The following is a 15,993-nucleotide window of genomic DNA, read 5'->3' on the forward strand; positions in this document are numbered from 1 at the left end:
CTGAACACAGATTCGACAAATGGCCATGTTCACCTCCCCCGGTGGCTTAACAAAAAACTGCCACACCGCCGAGTAGGTGATTTTACCCCCAACACTCCGCACTGACTGACTGCTATCGCCACTGCCTCCATGAACCTCTGCAGTACTACTTTCCGGGCCGGTAGGCTCCTGCAAAGTGGGTGGTCTACCCCGGGCATGTTTGGCTCCCGACCTCCCACTGCTGTCGCCCTGCTGACTCCCGGCCACGCTACTGACTTGCTGGCTCCGCCGTTGCCTCATGGGCAAGCTACCACCCTCTTCTCCTGATGATGAGGAAGCCCCTAATTCACCCGGCTCCCAAGTGCAATCAGCTACATCATCATCATCGAGTACTGTCTGCACGTCACTGATGTCCTCCTCAACGGTTTCTGCTTCAGGAGCCTGATCGCTCACAACACCAGCACCACTCTCCTCATCACTACTTTCCCATCTACACCACTAATACAACCCAAAAAGAGGCTTTAGAACATATAACTGTGGCCGCGAACGGCAAATAATATATTTTTTTGGGTACTAATACATGCCAAAAAGGGCTGTAATTTTCCCACTTCACCACACAACAGCTAATAAGCCCTTTTTCTTTTTCCCCACTAATGCACAACAAAAAAAGGCTTTAGAACATATAACTGCGGCCGTGAACGTCAAATAATACTATTTTTTGGCACCAATACACTCCAAAAACGGCTGTCATTTTTTCACTTCACCATACAACGGCTAATACGCCCTTCCCCCCCCCCCCCACTAAAACACGCCAAAAAAAAGGCTTTAAAACATATATATAGCTGCACAGCACAAGGGCTAATAAGACCCCAATAACAAGAACGGTTTGCTGTAATTATAGAGGTATCATCTATTGCAAAACTGAAATGAGCAGCAGTATAATGGCAATTTGGATGCCCAGTCAGTGCAGCAAGGTGTAATAGGATTGTTCTTATTACCCAGGCTGTAAACACCCCTATTGGACCCTGTTCTGCTTCAATAGTGTGGGATAATTCTTCCCTATCCTTTTCTTACACTTCTAATGCTCTTTCTCTGAACTTCTATACAGAAAAATATACGTTTTCTAGTCTTTCCTAGCACTGTCCCTCCGCCTGCTAACGTCTATCCCTTTGCTAAGTGCATTGGAAAATGGCTGAATCCAAGATGACTGAGGCTATTTATAGGGCTGTGACATCACAGGGCTCGCTGCTGATTGGCTGCATGCATGGCATAGTGGGTGAGTTCCTTGTTCCATGTCCTAACGTGCAGCAGCCATTTTAGAAAAAAATGCCATTCGTTACCATGAAGCGTGAGGAAATACGGATTCAGTGCGAATCGAGTAATTCCTGAAATTCGGATCGAATTCCATTTCGTCAGCTTCGATTTGCTCATCTCTACTTTCAACATTGTTTTTGGGGATTTATTTTAATGGCATTTACTGTGAGGTATAAATAACATGATAACTTTATTCTGTGGGTCAGTGCGATTATGATGATATTAAACTTGTATAGTTTTTATTATGTTATATTACTCTGCCTAGCGTAAGTGTGTGAGGGCTAGTAGCTACCACTAGCTAATTACTAAGACTAGTGGTTTTCATTAGTAGCATTTTTGATTGCTTTTGTTTTTAGTAGGTGAGATAGACAGAAAACAGTAATTCTGGTATTGTTTTCAGTGTTTTTTTTACTGTGTTTATTTTGACCCATAAATAATGTATTAAGTCTATAGTACGGGTCATTACAGATACGGTATTTATTTTTATTATTAATTTTATTTATTTATTTTAAATGATAAAACATTGTATACAGGAGAAAAGGTTTTCTTTTCTATAAAGCCACTTGGCTGCCATGGTCACAATTCACAGCACAGCTAATTACATGTAGAGGAGTGATTAGATGAGAAAGTACTCATATTACTTTTTTTAACGGAGAGTAATTATGGGCTGTGATTGATATGAGGAGAGATAACATGAAGAGTTAGGTCCCTTTCACACGAGCGAGTTTTCCGCGCGGGTGCAATGAGTGACGTGAATGCATAGCACCCGCACTGAATCCTGACCAATTTATTTCTATGGGTCTGTGTACATGAGCGTTGTTTTTCACGCATCAGTTCTGCGTTGCGTGAAAATCGCAGCAATAATCTATATTCTGCGTTTTTTACGCAGCCCTGGCCCCATAGAAGTGAATGGGGCTGCGTGAATAACGCATTGCATCTGCAAGCAAGTGCGGGTGCGATGTGTTTTTCACTGATGGTTACTAAGAGATGTTGTTTGTAAACATTCCGTTTTTTATCACGCACGTGAAAAACGCATCAAAACGCATTGCACCCGCGCAGAAAAAACGGAAGAACTAAACGCAACCGCAGACAAAACTGACTGAACTTGCTTGCAAAATAGTGCGAGTTTCCCTGAACGCATCCGGCCCCAATCCGCAACGCCCGTGTGAAACCAGCCTTAATGTCAGCCCTTTCCTTGGGTTCATCCAAACCCATAGGCCTCTTTCTTCCGGGCGTTGCGGGAAAATGTGCGGGTGCGTTGCGGGAACACCCGCGATTTTTCCGCGCGAGTGCAAAACATTGTAATGTGTTTTGCACTCGCGTGAGAAAAATCACGCATGTTTGGTACCCAAACCCGAACTTCTTCACAGAAGTTCGGGCTTGGGTTAGGTGTTGTGTAGATGTTATTATTTTCCCTTATAACATGGTTATAAGGGAAAATAATAGCATTCTGAATACAGAATGCTTAGTAGGTGATCAATTGAGGGTTAAAAAAAAAATAATAATTTAACTCACCTTCTCCTCTTGTTCGCGTAGTTCCCGGTCTCTTCTTTACTTCTTTAATGATGAGCTGTGGGCTAAAGGACCTTTGGTGACGTCAGATCACATGCTCCAATCACATGGTCCATATAGGGACAGGATCTATGATCTTTCTCCCTGCATGCTGCTCATTCCCCCTCCAGACCCCCTCTGCTCCTCCACACAGGCTGGAGCTAGAGGTCTAATATATGCAGCTCTCACTTCAACCTGCTCTAATTCAGACTAGATTAGCTACTGGCTCGATTTAGGTCTTGTTTTAAAGCCATTGGGGGAGATCTATCAAAACTAGTGTAAAGGAAAAACAGGTTTAGTTACCCATAGAAACCAATGAGATTCCATCTTTCATTTTCCAAAGGAGCTATGAAAAATGAAATGTGGAATCTGATTGGTTTTCTTTTTCTACAGACCGCTGTAGTAATCCCCATACCTTCTCAACCAGCCTATTATTGAAAACACTATACCCATGGCCTAGAGCTCCAATGGAATTGCAATGATATCATGATGGCTTCTTCTCTTGGGACTTGCAGGAGGGTGGAGGTGAGGTACAATCTGTGTCTCTTTTGCTTTAGTTCTAAGGCCTCTTTTTCCGCGTGGGTGCAATGCGTGAGGTGAACACATTGCACCCGCACTGAATCCGGACCCATTCATTTCCATGGGGCTGTGCACATGAGCGGTGATTTTCACGCATCACTTGTGCGTTGCGTGAAAATCGCAGCATGTTCTATATTGTGCGTTTTTCACGCAACGCAGGCACCATAGAAGTGAATTGGGCTGCGTGAAATTCGCAAGCATCCGCAAGCAAGTGCGATTTTCACACATGGTTGCTAGTAGATGATCGGGACCTGATCATTATTATTTTCCCTTATAACATGGTTATAAGGGAAAATAATAGCATTCTGAATACAGAATGCTTGGTGATGGATCATGTGATGGACCATGTGATGAGCGCAGTGACGTCACCAAAGGCCCTTTTCCTCCCAGATCATCAAAGAAGAAGACAGAATACGAGCCGGGCAGCGCGAACAAGTGGATGAGGGGAGTTACATTTTATTTATTTTTTCAACCCCTCTATGGACATTTTACTAAGCATTCTGTATTAAGAATGCTATTATTTACCCTTATAACCATGTTATAAGGGAAAATAATAAAAAATACACAACACCTAACCCAAACCCGAACTTCTGTGAAGAAGTCCGGGTTCGGGTCTGGGTACCAAACATGCCGATTTTTCTCACGCGCGTGCAAAACGCATTAAAACGCTTTGCACTCGCGCGGAAAAATCACGCATTTTCCCGTGACGCACCCGCATCCCGCGACGCCCGTGAGAAGGAGGCCTAATAGTGACTTAATGATAACTTGCCAGGTATATTCATGCTAAAGATACCCTAATAAATCAGTCAGCTAGGACAAATCATGATTAGCATTCTGTAGACTCTGCTAGGAAGGAAATATGCTGGTGGGAAATTTTCTATACCTTGGAGACAAAAAATGTTAAATCAAACACAGAAAATAAAATAAAAAAATAGAAAATGAAATTAATAAAAAAAAAAAAAAGAGTTTTGAAATGCTTTGGATACGTTTCACATTTCTCCCAGCACATTTGTGCTGCTGCATCTATATGATGCCTCAGTTATTCTTCTGTTATAGCATGTTGTACATCATGAATCTCAAACAATCATTTAAGCTACTATTTTTTACATAACCAGTTTTAATATTATATTTGTTCATTAATTTCCAACAGCTAAAATGAGCAATATGCATTACATGTCCATAGCCCACACAAACAATAAGTCAAAGACCAAAAATCACTCAACAGCTCTGTAGCAAAATATACAATGCTTTTGACTGTACAGCCTGGCACATAGGATACAAGAGGGAAGTGCACAACACAAAATTATGCAAGATTTTCACATATTTATATAAAAGCAGATCACGGTTTTCTTTTTTGTCAGCTTTGTCATAAATTTCTGCAGAATGTACATGGTGGCATACAATGAACATTCAAAATGACATGAATTACATATATCATATACACACATTAATAAATAGAGTATATATATATATATATATATATATATATATATATAGAGAGAGAGAGAGAGAGAGAGAGAGAAAAAGGAAAGAAGCAGCACACACAAAAAAAAAGGGGGTATAAGGGTGCAAGAAAATCCTCCTGAGGGACCTGAGACCAAGATCCCAAGTATGGATAATAAAGCAAAAGAAGGCAGCACTCCAAGTAGTAATGAAAAAATAGTGTGAGAGTGAATAAACCGTCCACTTTTTTCATTACTACTTGGAGTGCTGCCTTCTTTTGCTTCATTATATATATATATATATATATATATATATATATATATATATATATATATATATATAATCCAAATAAATGTAACGCAGGACTCCTTGAGTAAAAAGTGAAAAATTTGATTTTTATTCAACACATGTTGATACAGGCAACGTTTCAGCTCTCTCACAGAGCCATTATCAAGCCAAGACTTGGCTTGATAATGGCTCTGTGAGAGAGCTGAAACGTTGCCTGTATCAACATGTGTTGAATAAATATCAAATTTTTCACTTTTTACTCAAGGAGTGCTGTGTTACATTTATTTGGATTGTGTTTGGACCCCAGGACCAAGGGGAAAACGCTGGCACCTGAACTACTTGAAGTAAGGACTGCTGCCCTGCCATTTTCTGGATATATATATATATATATATGTGTATATATAAATTTTGACATGGTTGCACCTTTATGGAAACATGGCCACAAGTTGCCTGGGAGCCAAGCCTAAGGGTTAAAGTGAAAAGGGTTGTCCAGAATGAAGAAGACCCAGCAATCATCTAGGAGTCCAGATTATCAAATTCTTGATGATCAGCAATTAGCACCTAGAGGAGGTCCCTGGAAGTCCAGCTCATTCTTCTGCAGATGACCTCTGCAGACCACTTTGTTGCTACTGTACATGTTTAAATTGGGTGTGCCACCATTTGTAAGATGCTCCTGTACAGGTAAAGTTGCACCACCTAAAAAAATATGTAGGTAGTGGGCAGAAAGAAACATCAGTTAAAGAAGTCCCCAGGTGTTGCATTCCTGAACATCTGATGGTTGCACCAATGTTGAGACATTGTAGTAATGAGTCCTTTTAGACCAGGAACTTCATTCACAATTCATGTATGGCTAGCTTTGAACAGTAGTTTTGTACTTTTGCTTCACTGTCATAAAAACTGTGGGCTAACTCCTAGGAAATGATGGATCACTGTACTGGGAGCAACTATGGTAACCTGCATATTTGTTACCAGTTCTAAAAAATACATCACATACAACTCTCACAGGGAGCACCGAGTCTTTTGTCTAAGGGTGCCACAGAATGCAGGAAAGAGACTGATCGGTGCAGAACAGAAGATGCCTCCACTTCAGAGGTGGTGGTGCTGGAAGCCTCTTTTTTTGGTGTAGGAGAATATGAGGGGAAGAACTCCCTCCTTGAAGGGATTTCTCGGTGTTCTTGGAGGCAGCAGGAGAAGCACACCTTGTTCTCTAGTTTCTGGAGGAAAACGTTGTTGGTTTTAAAGAAGAGGTACACATACGGGTTAACTGCACTATTGGACACTACAAAAATACCCAGCACTGCCATGACCTCTTCATCCAAGCCAGTTATGGTGCCAAATGCCACCTTCATCTCTACAATGAAGTATGGTAACCCACACACAATGAAAAGGATAATAATCACCAGTGTCATTTTTAGGGTCTTGATCTTAGCTCTTGGAATACAACTATTGGTAGCAACCAGTTTTAATGGTCTCTTGGTCACCTTAAGTTCCATGTCTCCAATGTGGTGATTTGGTGTTCTGGAGGTCTTGCCCTTACTCCAGATGATCCAGAGAATGCGTATGTATGCCACAGCTAAGATACAGAAGGGCAAGAAGAAAACTGTGATTGAGCTGTATATAATATAGACCTGAAAGTGCCACCCAGGTAGCTGTCCAAAGATATTGCTACACCTGCTTCCCTGCTCTGTATAGACTGCTTTGAACACAAATGCCTGCGGCACAGAGAGAAGTAGAGCTAACAGCCACCCCAAAGCTGCAAAGCATCTTGTGGGCAGAGGGGTACTTAAAGGGTTTATAATGACATGATGCCTCTCCAGAGCGACTATGGCAATTATATTGGAGGATGCAATGAGTCCAGAAACCTGAAAAACTTTGAAAATCCGGCAAAAGACATCTCCAGCCAACCATTCATCTTCCAGCAGCTCCCACACAATTTGAGAAAAGAGAGTCACCACTGACACATAAAGATCAGCTAATGCCAAGTGGGTGATTAAAAAGTTAATTTTCCTCTTTTTGTCTTTGCCACTGAAGATCCTGTACAGCACCACAGAATTTCCCACCAGCGCCACTGTCAGTATGATGGTCATAGTTATGATCCGCAGCTGCCTGTTGTAACGAGGGGCTTCCATGACCTTGTCCTTCCCAGAGGAAGAGCTGTTCAGAAGTGACGGAGCTGGGGACAAATTGCTGCCAGCCAAAGATAGGTTCCTGTTCTGAGAAAAGCTCCCATAGAGGAATAGCTCATCCATGTTCCTATAGTCAGTGCCTGCAGAGCTGTCCAGCGTCACTGTGGTGCTGAAGTCTCCAGTCAAGAAGCAGACTTGTGGAAGACTCTCTGCAGAGTGAGAGGTTTTCATATGCCCATGTCATGTGACGCTGATGTATGGGTGGTCTCCAGACATGCTCTGTAATCCACTGCTCCTTACATGTGGTGGGGGCATGCGTCTGTCAGTTCTGCAGAGCTTTTCATCTCTTGTTCACCAATACAGAGAAGTAACCTGTTGCTATTCATTTGACTGTGCACAGATCTATGCATGTCTGTATAAGCAGGGCTACCAGGGAAGGAATAAATGAGTAGATCTACTGTATATAGCTGGAGAACTATATATTATTATGTTAGCAGGCTATTTACAGTATTTAAGCTTAACCACCTCAGCCCCCCTAGCTTAAACACCCTTAATGACCAGACCACTTTTTACAATTCTGCACTACACTACTTTCACCGTTTATTGCTCGGTCATACAACTTACCACCCAAATGAATTTTACCTCCTTTTCTTCTCACTAATAGAACTTTCATTTGGTGGTATTTCATTGCTGCTGACATTTTTACATTTTTTTGTTATTAATCGAAATTTACCGAAATTTTGGCAAAAAAATGAAATTTTTCACTTTCAGTTGTAATTTAAAAAAAAAAAAAAACGACATCTATATATAAATTTTTCTCTAAATTTATTGTTCTACATGTCTTTGATAAAAAAAAATGTTTGGGTAAAAAAAAAATGGTTTGGGTAAAAGTTATAGCGTTTACAAACTATGGTACAAAAATGTGAATTTCCGCTTTTTGAAGCAGCTCTGACTTTCTGAGCACCTGTCATGTTTCCTGAGGTTCTACAATGCCCAGACAGTAGAAAAACCCCACAAATGACTCCATTTCGGAAAGTAGACACCCTAAGGTATTCGCTGATGGGCATAGTGAGTTCATAGAACTTTTTATTTTTTGTCACAAGTTAGCGGAAAATGATGATTTTTTTTTTCTTACAAAGTCTCATATTCCACTAACTTGTGACATAAAAACTTCCATGAACTCACTATGCCCATCACGAAATACCTTGGGGTGTCTTCTTTCCAAAATGGGGTCACTTGTGGGGTATTTATACTGCCCTGGCATTTTAGGGGCCCTAATGCGTGAGAAGTAGTTTGAAATCAAAATGTGTAAAAAATGCCCTGTGAAATCCTAAAGGTGCTCTTTGGAATGTGGGCCCCTTTGCCCACCTAGGCTGCAAAAAAGTGTCACACATGTGGTGTCGCCGTACTCAGGAGAAGTTGGGCAATGTGTTTTGGGGTGTCATTTTACATATACCCATGCTGGGTGAGATAAATATCTCTGCCAAAGACAACTTTTCCAATTTTTTTATACAAAGTTGGCATTTGACCGAGATATTTATCTCACCCAGCATGGGTATATGTAAAATGACACCCCAAAACACATTGCCCAACTTCTCCTGAGTACGGCGATACCACATGTGTAACACTTTTTTGCAGCCTAGGTGGGCAAAGGGGCCCACATTCCAAAGAGCACCTTTAGGATTTCACAGGGCATTTTTTACACATTTTGATTTCAAACTACTTCTCACGCATTAGGGCCCCTAAAATGTCAGGGCAGTATAAATACCCCACAAGTGACCCCATTTTGGAAAGAAGACACCCCAAGGTATTTCGTGATGGGCATAGTGAGTTCATAGAAGTTTTTATTTTTTGTCACAAATTAGTGGAATATGAGACTTTGTAAGAAAAAAATAAAAATAAAAAAAATCATCATTTTCCGCTAACTTGTGACAAAAAAATAAAAATTCTAGGAACTCGCCATGCCCCTCACGGAATACCTTGGGGTGTCTTCGTTCCAAAATGGGGTCACTTGTGGGGTAGGTATACTGCCCTGGCATTTTAGGGGCCCTAATGCGTGAGAAGTAGTTTGAAATCAAAATGTGTAAAAAATGCCCTGTGAAATCCTAAAGGTGCTCTTTGAAATGTGGGCCCCTTTGCCCACCTAGGCTGCAAAAAAGTGTCACACATGTGGTATCGCCGTACTCCGGAGAATTTGGGCAATGTGTTTTGGGGTGTCATTTTACATATACCCATGCTGGGTGAGATAAATATCTCGGTCAAATGCCAACTTTGTATAAAAAAAATGGGAAAAGTTGTCTTTGGCCGAGATATTTCTCTCACCCAGCATGGGTATATGTAAAAAGACACCCCAAAACACATTGCCCAACTTCTCCTGAGTACGGCGATACCACGTGTGTGACACTTTTTTGCAGCCTAGGTGGGCAAAGGGGCCCACATTCCAAAGAGCACCTTTAGGATTTCACAGTGCATTTTTTACACATTTTGATTTCAAACTACTTCTCACGCATTAGGGCCCCTAAAATGCCAGGGCAGTATAAATACCCCACAATTGACCCCATTTTGGAAAGAAGACCCCCCAAGGTATACCGTGATGGGCCTAGTGAGTTCATGGAAGTTTTTATTTTTTGTCACAAGTTAGTGGAATATGAGACTTTGTAAGGAAAAAAAAAAATCATAATTTTCTGCTAACTTGTGACAAAAAATAAAAAATTCTAGGAACTCGCCATGCCCCTCACAGAATACCTTGGGGTGTCTTCTTTCCAAAATGGGGTAACTTGTGGGGTAGTTATACTGCCCTGGCATTTTAGGGGCCCTAATGCGTGAGAAGTAGTTTGAAATCAAAATGTGTAAAAAATACCCTGTGAAATCCTAAAGGTGCTCTTTGGAATGTGGGCCCCTTTGCCCACCTAGGCTGCAAAAAAGTGTCACACATGTGGTATCGCCGTACTCAGGAGAAGTTGGGCAATGTGTTTTGGGGTGTCTTTTTACATATACCCATGCTGGGTGAGAGAAATATCTCGGCAAAAGACAACTTTTCCCATTTTTTTATACAAAGTTGGCATTTGACCGAGATATTTATCTCCCCCAGCATGGGTATATGTAAAATGACACCACAAAAAACATTGCCCAACTTCTCCTGAGTACGGCGATACCACATGTGTGACACTTTTTTGCAGCCTAGATGCGCAAAGGGGCCCAAATTCCTTTTAGGAGGGCATTTTTAGACATTTGGATCCCAGACTTCTTCCCACGCTTTAGGGCCCCTAAAATGCCAGGGCAGTATAAATACCCCACATGTGACCCCATTTTGCAAAGAAGACACCCCAAGGTATTCCATGAGGGGCATGGCGAGTTCATAGAAGTCTCAATCTTTCATGGACTCAATATGCCCCTCAGCGAATACCTTGGGGTGTCTTCTTTCCAAAATGGGGTCATTTGTGGGGTGCTTGTACTGCCCTGGCATTTGAGGGTCTCCGCAATCATTACATGTATGGCCAGCATTAGGAGTTTCTGCTATTCTCCTTATATTGAGCATACGGGTAATGATAAAAAAAAAATCCGTTCAGCCTCTGGGCTGAAAGAAAAAATGAACGGCACAGATTTATTAATTCGCATTGATCAATGTGGATGAAAAAATCTCTGCCAAAAAAAAAAAAAGGAGGGGAAAGGCGTCTGCCAGGACAGGCCAACATCCAAACCCACTCAGCCCGTATGCCCTGGCAAACCCGATTTCTCCATTCACATCAATCGATGTGGATGAATAAATCATTGCCGGGATTTTTTATTTTTTTTTATATATACAAAGTGTTTGCCAAAGTATATGAACACCACCTCCCCCTCAGCTCATAAGCCTCGGCAAACGTATCTTTTACTGCAGAGGAGAAATCTCGTCTTGAAGCGCTGCATACACCGACTTTTGTGTAATCTGACAGCAGCGCAATGCTTCTGTCAGAATGCACATCAGTGCTGCAGCTAGTTGATCGGTTGGTCCACCTAGAAGGTAAAAAAAACAAAACAAAAAAGAAAAAACCAGGCCGCAACGCAATAAATTTATTAACTTTATAATAACATTTGAACGGAACATATAAACTTTATTTAACTTTTTGAACAGAACGTTAACTTTTTTGCTTACCGGCGATTTTTTTTAATTTATTTTTTACCTTTATAGGGACAATGTGCAAAGCGCAAATCGCCCAAAGATGTGGCGAAGTACATTATGCACTTTGTCCCAGGTGAAAGGAGAGGTTTGGAGCAGCTGTGAGTGAAAGGGCCCTAATAGCCCTGTGTGCCTGTCCTGTGAAACGCAATCCCTATGCTAAGTGTACTTCCGGAAACACTCCCCAAAGCATAGGGCAGGGTGGTCAGGGCAGTCAGGACAGAAATAGCGGGTGTCACGCCTTATTCCACTCCTGCTACAGACACGACATTTTTTCGGGGTGGTGGTCGGTTTGAGGTACCAGCAACGACACTGGGGAAATGTTGCTCGTGTAGACGGCTCACTACACTGGTGGATGGGGCCACGGAACCTCCTGGAGACAGGAGGTTCTCGATGATCTCTTCCTGAAACTTGAGGAAGGATCCTGTTCTCCCAGCCTTAGGCCTCTTTTACACGACCGTATGGCTTTTTCAGTGTTTTGCGGTCTGTTTTAAACTGATCCGTTGTTCCGTTTTTTGTTTCCGTTGTGTTTCCGTTCCATTTTTCCATATGACATATACAGTATACAGTAATTTCATAGAAAAAATTGGGCTGGGCATAACATTTTCAATAGATGGCTCTGCAAAAAACGGAACGGAAACGGAATGCATACGGAGTACATTCCGTTTTTTTTGCGGAACCATTGAAATGAATGGTTCCGTATACGGACCGTATACGGAACGCAAAAAACAGCCCGCAAAACGGAAAAAAAAAACGGTCGTGTGAAAGAGGCCTTACTGTAGAGAACAAAACTATTATATACAGCCAATTGAATTAAATATACAGACACCTTCTTATACCAGCGTCTGGTCCTGCGGGAAAGTAGATAAGGAGCCAACATCTGGTCATTGAAGTCCACCCCTCCCATGAGCAAATTATAGTCGTGGACACAGAGGGGCTTTTCAATGACACTGGTTGCTCGTTCAATTTGGATTGTCGTGTCTGCGTGAATGGAGGAGAGCATGTAAACGTCACACTTGTCTCTCCATTTCACCGCGAGCAGTTCTTGGTTACACAAGGCAGCCCTCTCCCCCCTTGCAAGACGGGTGGTAACGAGCCATTGGGGGAAGCCCCGGCGACTAGATCGCGCGGTGCCACAGCAGCCAATCTGTTCTAGGAACAAATGCCTGAAGAGGGGCACACTTGTGTAGAAATTGTCCCAGACTGTCTTCCCACTGCTCCCCAGGTAGTCAGGGCAACCGACCGGCTCCAGGGTCTGATCTTTACCCTCATAGATCCGAAATTTGTGGGTATAGCCTGTGGCCCTTTTTACAGAGCTTATACAATTTGACCCCATACCGGGCGCGCTTGCTTGGGATGTATTGTTTGAAGCCAAGGCGCCCGGTAAAATGTATAAGGGACTCGTCTACGCAGATGTTTTGCTCAGGGGTATACAAATCTGCAAATTTGGTGTTGAAGTGGTCTATGAGGGGCCGAATTTTGTGGAGCCGGTCAAAAGCTGGGTGGCCTCTAGGATGAGAGGTGCTGTTGTCGCTAAAGTGCAGGAAACGCAGGATGGTCTCAAATCGTGTCCTGGACATGGCAGCAGAGAACATGGGCATGTGATTACTTGGGTTCGTGGACCAATATGACCGCAATTCATGCTTTTTGGTTAAGCCCATGTTGAGGAGAAGGCCCAGAAAAATGTTAAATTCGGAAACTTGGACGGGCATAAAAGCTTCCTGGGTTGGTGGCTATAAATTCAGTGGCATATCGGTTTGTTTCTGCCACAACTAAGTCCAAGAGCTCCGCAGTCAAGAACAGCTCAAAAAACCCCAGTGCCAAACCGATCTGAGCTGTCTCAACCCGAACTCCAGACTGGGCGGTGAAAGGGGGAACTATTGGTGCGGCTGAAGTTGGGGGCTGCCAATCAGGGTTTGCCATCACCTCAGGGACTCTAGGGGCTCTCCGGGCCTGTCTGTGCGGTGGCTGCGATGGGGGAACTAATGCACGTGCCACCGTACCAGCTTCAACTGCCCTTCTGGTGCTCGCCACTTCACCATGTTGTACGGCAGTGCTGGTACTAGGTCCAGGATGGGCTGCGCTGCTGGTGTATGCCTCACCACATAATTGGACAGCGCCAGCCCCACTCTGCTGCTCTTGAAGCGGATCCTGCACAACCTGTGGTGTAGCAACACGGGGCCGGGTACGCCTGGTGGTATCAGGGACCTCAACCTCCTCGTCCGAACTTTGGGTCAGACTGCCACTGCTTTCTACAGGTTCATATTCTGACCCGCTGGATTCGTCAGATGAGGGTTCCCATTCCTCAACCGACTGGGTCAGAAGAATACCCCTTGTTTGCCATTTGGTCAACTAAATTTAGAGGGTATTCCCTGAGACTACCCAAGAAAAAAAGCAAGCCTGTCTTACAAATGGGAGGCTAGCGAAGTACCGGAGGCCGCTGCGATTGATAAAAAATATCAAAACAGATTTTTTTTATCGCCGCAGCGCTTGTAAAGTGATAAAAAAATATATTTTTTTTGTCACTGCGGCGGGGCAGGCGTGGGTGAACGCACGTGTGGGCGACCGATCAGGCCTGATCGGGCAAACACTGCATTTTGGGTGGAGGGCGAACTAAGGTGACACTAATACTATTATAGATCCGACTGTGATCAGTTCTGATCACTTACAGATACTATAACAGTACAAATGCTGATTAGCGATATGCTAATCAGCGAATCAGTGACTGCGGTGCGGTGGGCTGGGCGCTAAACGATCGCTAACTACCTAACCAAGGGGCCTAAACTATCCTACCAGTGAAAAAAAAAAGTAACAGTTTACACTGATCACTTTTTTCCCTTTCACTAAGTGATTGACAGGGGCGATCAAGGGGTGATCAAGGGGTTAATTGGGGTGATGGAGGGTGATCTGGGGGCTAAGTGTAGTGTTGTGTGTACTCTCTGTGATGTCTGCTCCTCTGCTGGAACCAACCGACGAAAAGGACCAGCAGAGGAGCAGAGAAGCCATTTAGCACATTATATTTATAAATATAATGTGTTAGATGGCTTCTGATTCGATTTTTTGAAAATCATCAGCCTGCCAGCGACGATCATTGGCTGGCAGGCTGATGACAAAATTGTCCTTTAACTTTTGCCGGCCCGCGATGTGCATGCGCGGGCCGGCTTTGCCCGAAATCTCGCGTCTCGCGAGAGGACGCACCGGCGCGTCCAGGAGGAATAACAGGGCCGCCGCCAGGACGCAATCCTGCGTACGGCGGTCCTGTAGTGGTTAAAGGGGTTGTCTCATCATAGACAATGGTACGGCATATATATTAGGACATCCTCAGACATCATCCACAACTCCTTCCTCCGTCAGGCACAACTCCCTCCTCGTCAGGCAAAACTCCATCAGTCCTCCTCCCTCAGACTAAACTCCCTCCTCCGTCAGACTAAACTCCCTCCTCCGTCAGCCAAAACTCCCACCTCCCTCATCCAAAACTCCCTCCTACCTCAGACGTCAGCAAAAAAAAACCCTCCTCCGTCAGGCAAACCTCCATCAGTCCTCCTCCCTCAGACCAAACTCCCTCCTCCATCAGGCTAAACTCCCTCCTCCGTCAGACTAAACTCCCTCCTCCGTCAGCCAAAACTCCCACCTCCCTCATCCAAAACTCCCTCCTACCTCAGACGTCAGCCAAAACTCCCTCCTCCGTCAGGCAAACCTCCATCAGTCCTCCTTCCTCAGACCAACTGGCTGATGTCTGATGTAGGAGGGAGTTTGGGCTGACGGAGGAGGGAGTTTAGCATGACGGAGGAGGGAGTTTGGTCTGAGGGAGAAGGACTGATGGAGTTTTGCCTGACGGAGGAGGGAGTTTTGGATGAGGGAGAAGGGAGTTTTGGCTGACGTATGAGGTAGGAGGAAGTTTGGGCTGACGGAGGATGGAGTTTTGCCTGACAGAGGAGGGAGTTGTGGATGATGTCTATGGATGTCCTAATACAGGCATCCTCAAACTCCAGCCCTCCAGCTGTTGTAAAACTACAACTCCCACAATGCCCTGCTGTATGCTGATACCTGTAGGCTGTTTGGGCATGCTGGGAGTTGTAGTTTTGCAACAGCTGGAGGGCCACAGTTTGAGGATGCCTGTCCTAATATGTATGCCGTACAATGGGGGCATATCACTAGGAGTCGCACATATATCGAGAACGGAGCCCCATAAGGTGGTGGCTGGAGGACTCCGGTCCGGCCACCACCAAGCCGGATCCCCATATAAGTGAATGGGAGCATACCGCGCTTGGCTATTTTCGCCGGCCCCATAGAAAATGAATGGAGGGCGGTTGTGCATGCGTAGTGCGCCCTCCTTCACTTGCGGGCCTCTGTTCTTGATATAGGTGCGGGTCCCAGCGGTGGGACCCGCACCTATAAGACAATGGGGGCATATCCTAGTGTATCCTAGTGATATGCCCCCATTGTCCATGATGAGACAACCCCTTTAAACCCCCAATTTTCCATTACATACAGTATATTAATAAACTCATTAATAATAACTTGGCATGCAGTTATGTCTCAGTTCTGGTCTGA

General features: G+C 44.0%; 1 protein-coding gene across 1 annotated transcript; it reads right to left on the reverse strand.

Moving 5' to 3' along the window:
• Window positions 1-6,140: 6,140 nt before the first annotated feature.
• Window positions 6,141-7,403, reverse strand: GPR150 (G protein-coupled receptor 150). The gene has a single exon (XM_040419648.1). It carries the CDS (start codon window positions 7,401-7,403, stop codon window positions 6,141-6,143), a length of 1,263 nt encoding a protein of 420 aa, XP_040275582.1.
• Window positions 7,404-15,993: the final 8,590 nt, after the last annotated feature.

The sequence above is a fragment of the Bufo bufo genome, chromosome 2, assembly GCF_905171765.1.
Source record: "Bufo bufo chromosome 2, aBufBuf1.1, whole genome shotgun sequence".
NCBI classification, from domain to species: Eukaryota; Metazoa; Chordata; class Amphibia; order Anura; family Bufonidae; genus Bufo; species Bufo bufo.

Excerpts from the sequence above, each read along its gene's own strand:
- GPR150 (XM_040419648.1), bottom strand. The coding sequence starts at position 7,403 with ATGGATGAGCTATTCCTCTATGGGAGCTTTTCTCAGAACAGGAACCTA.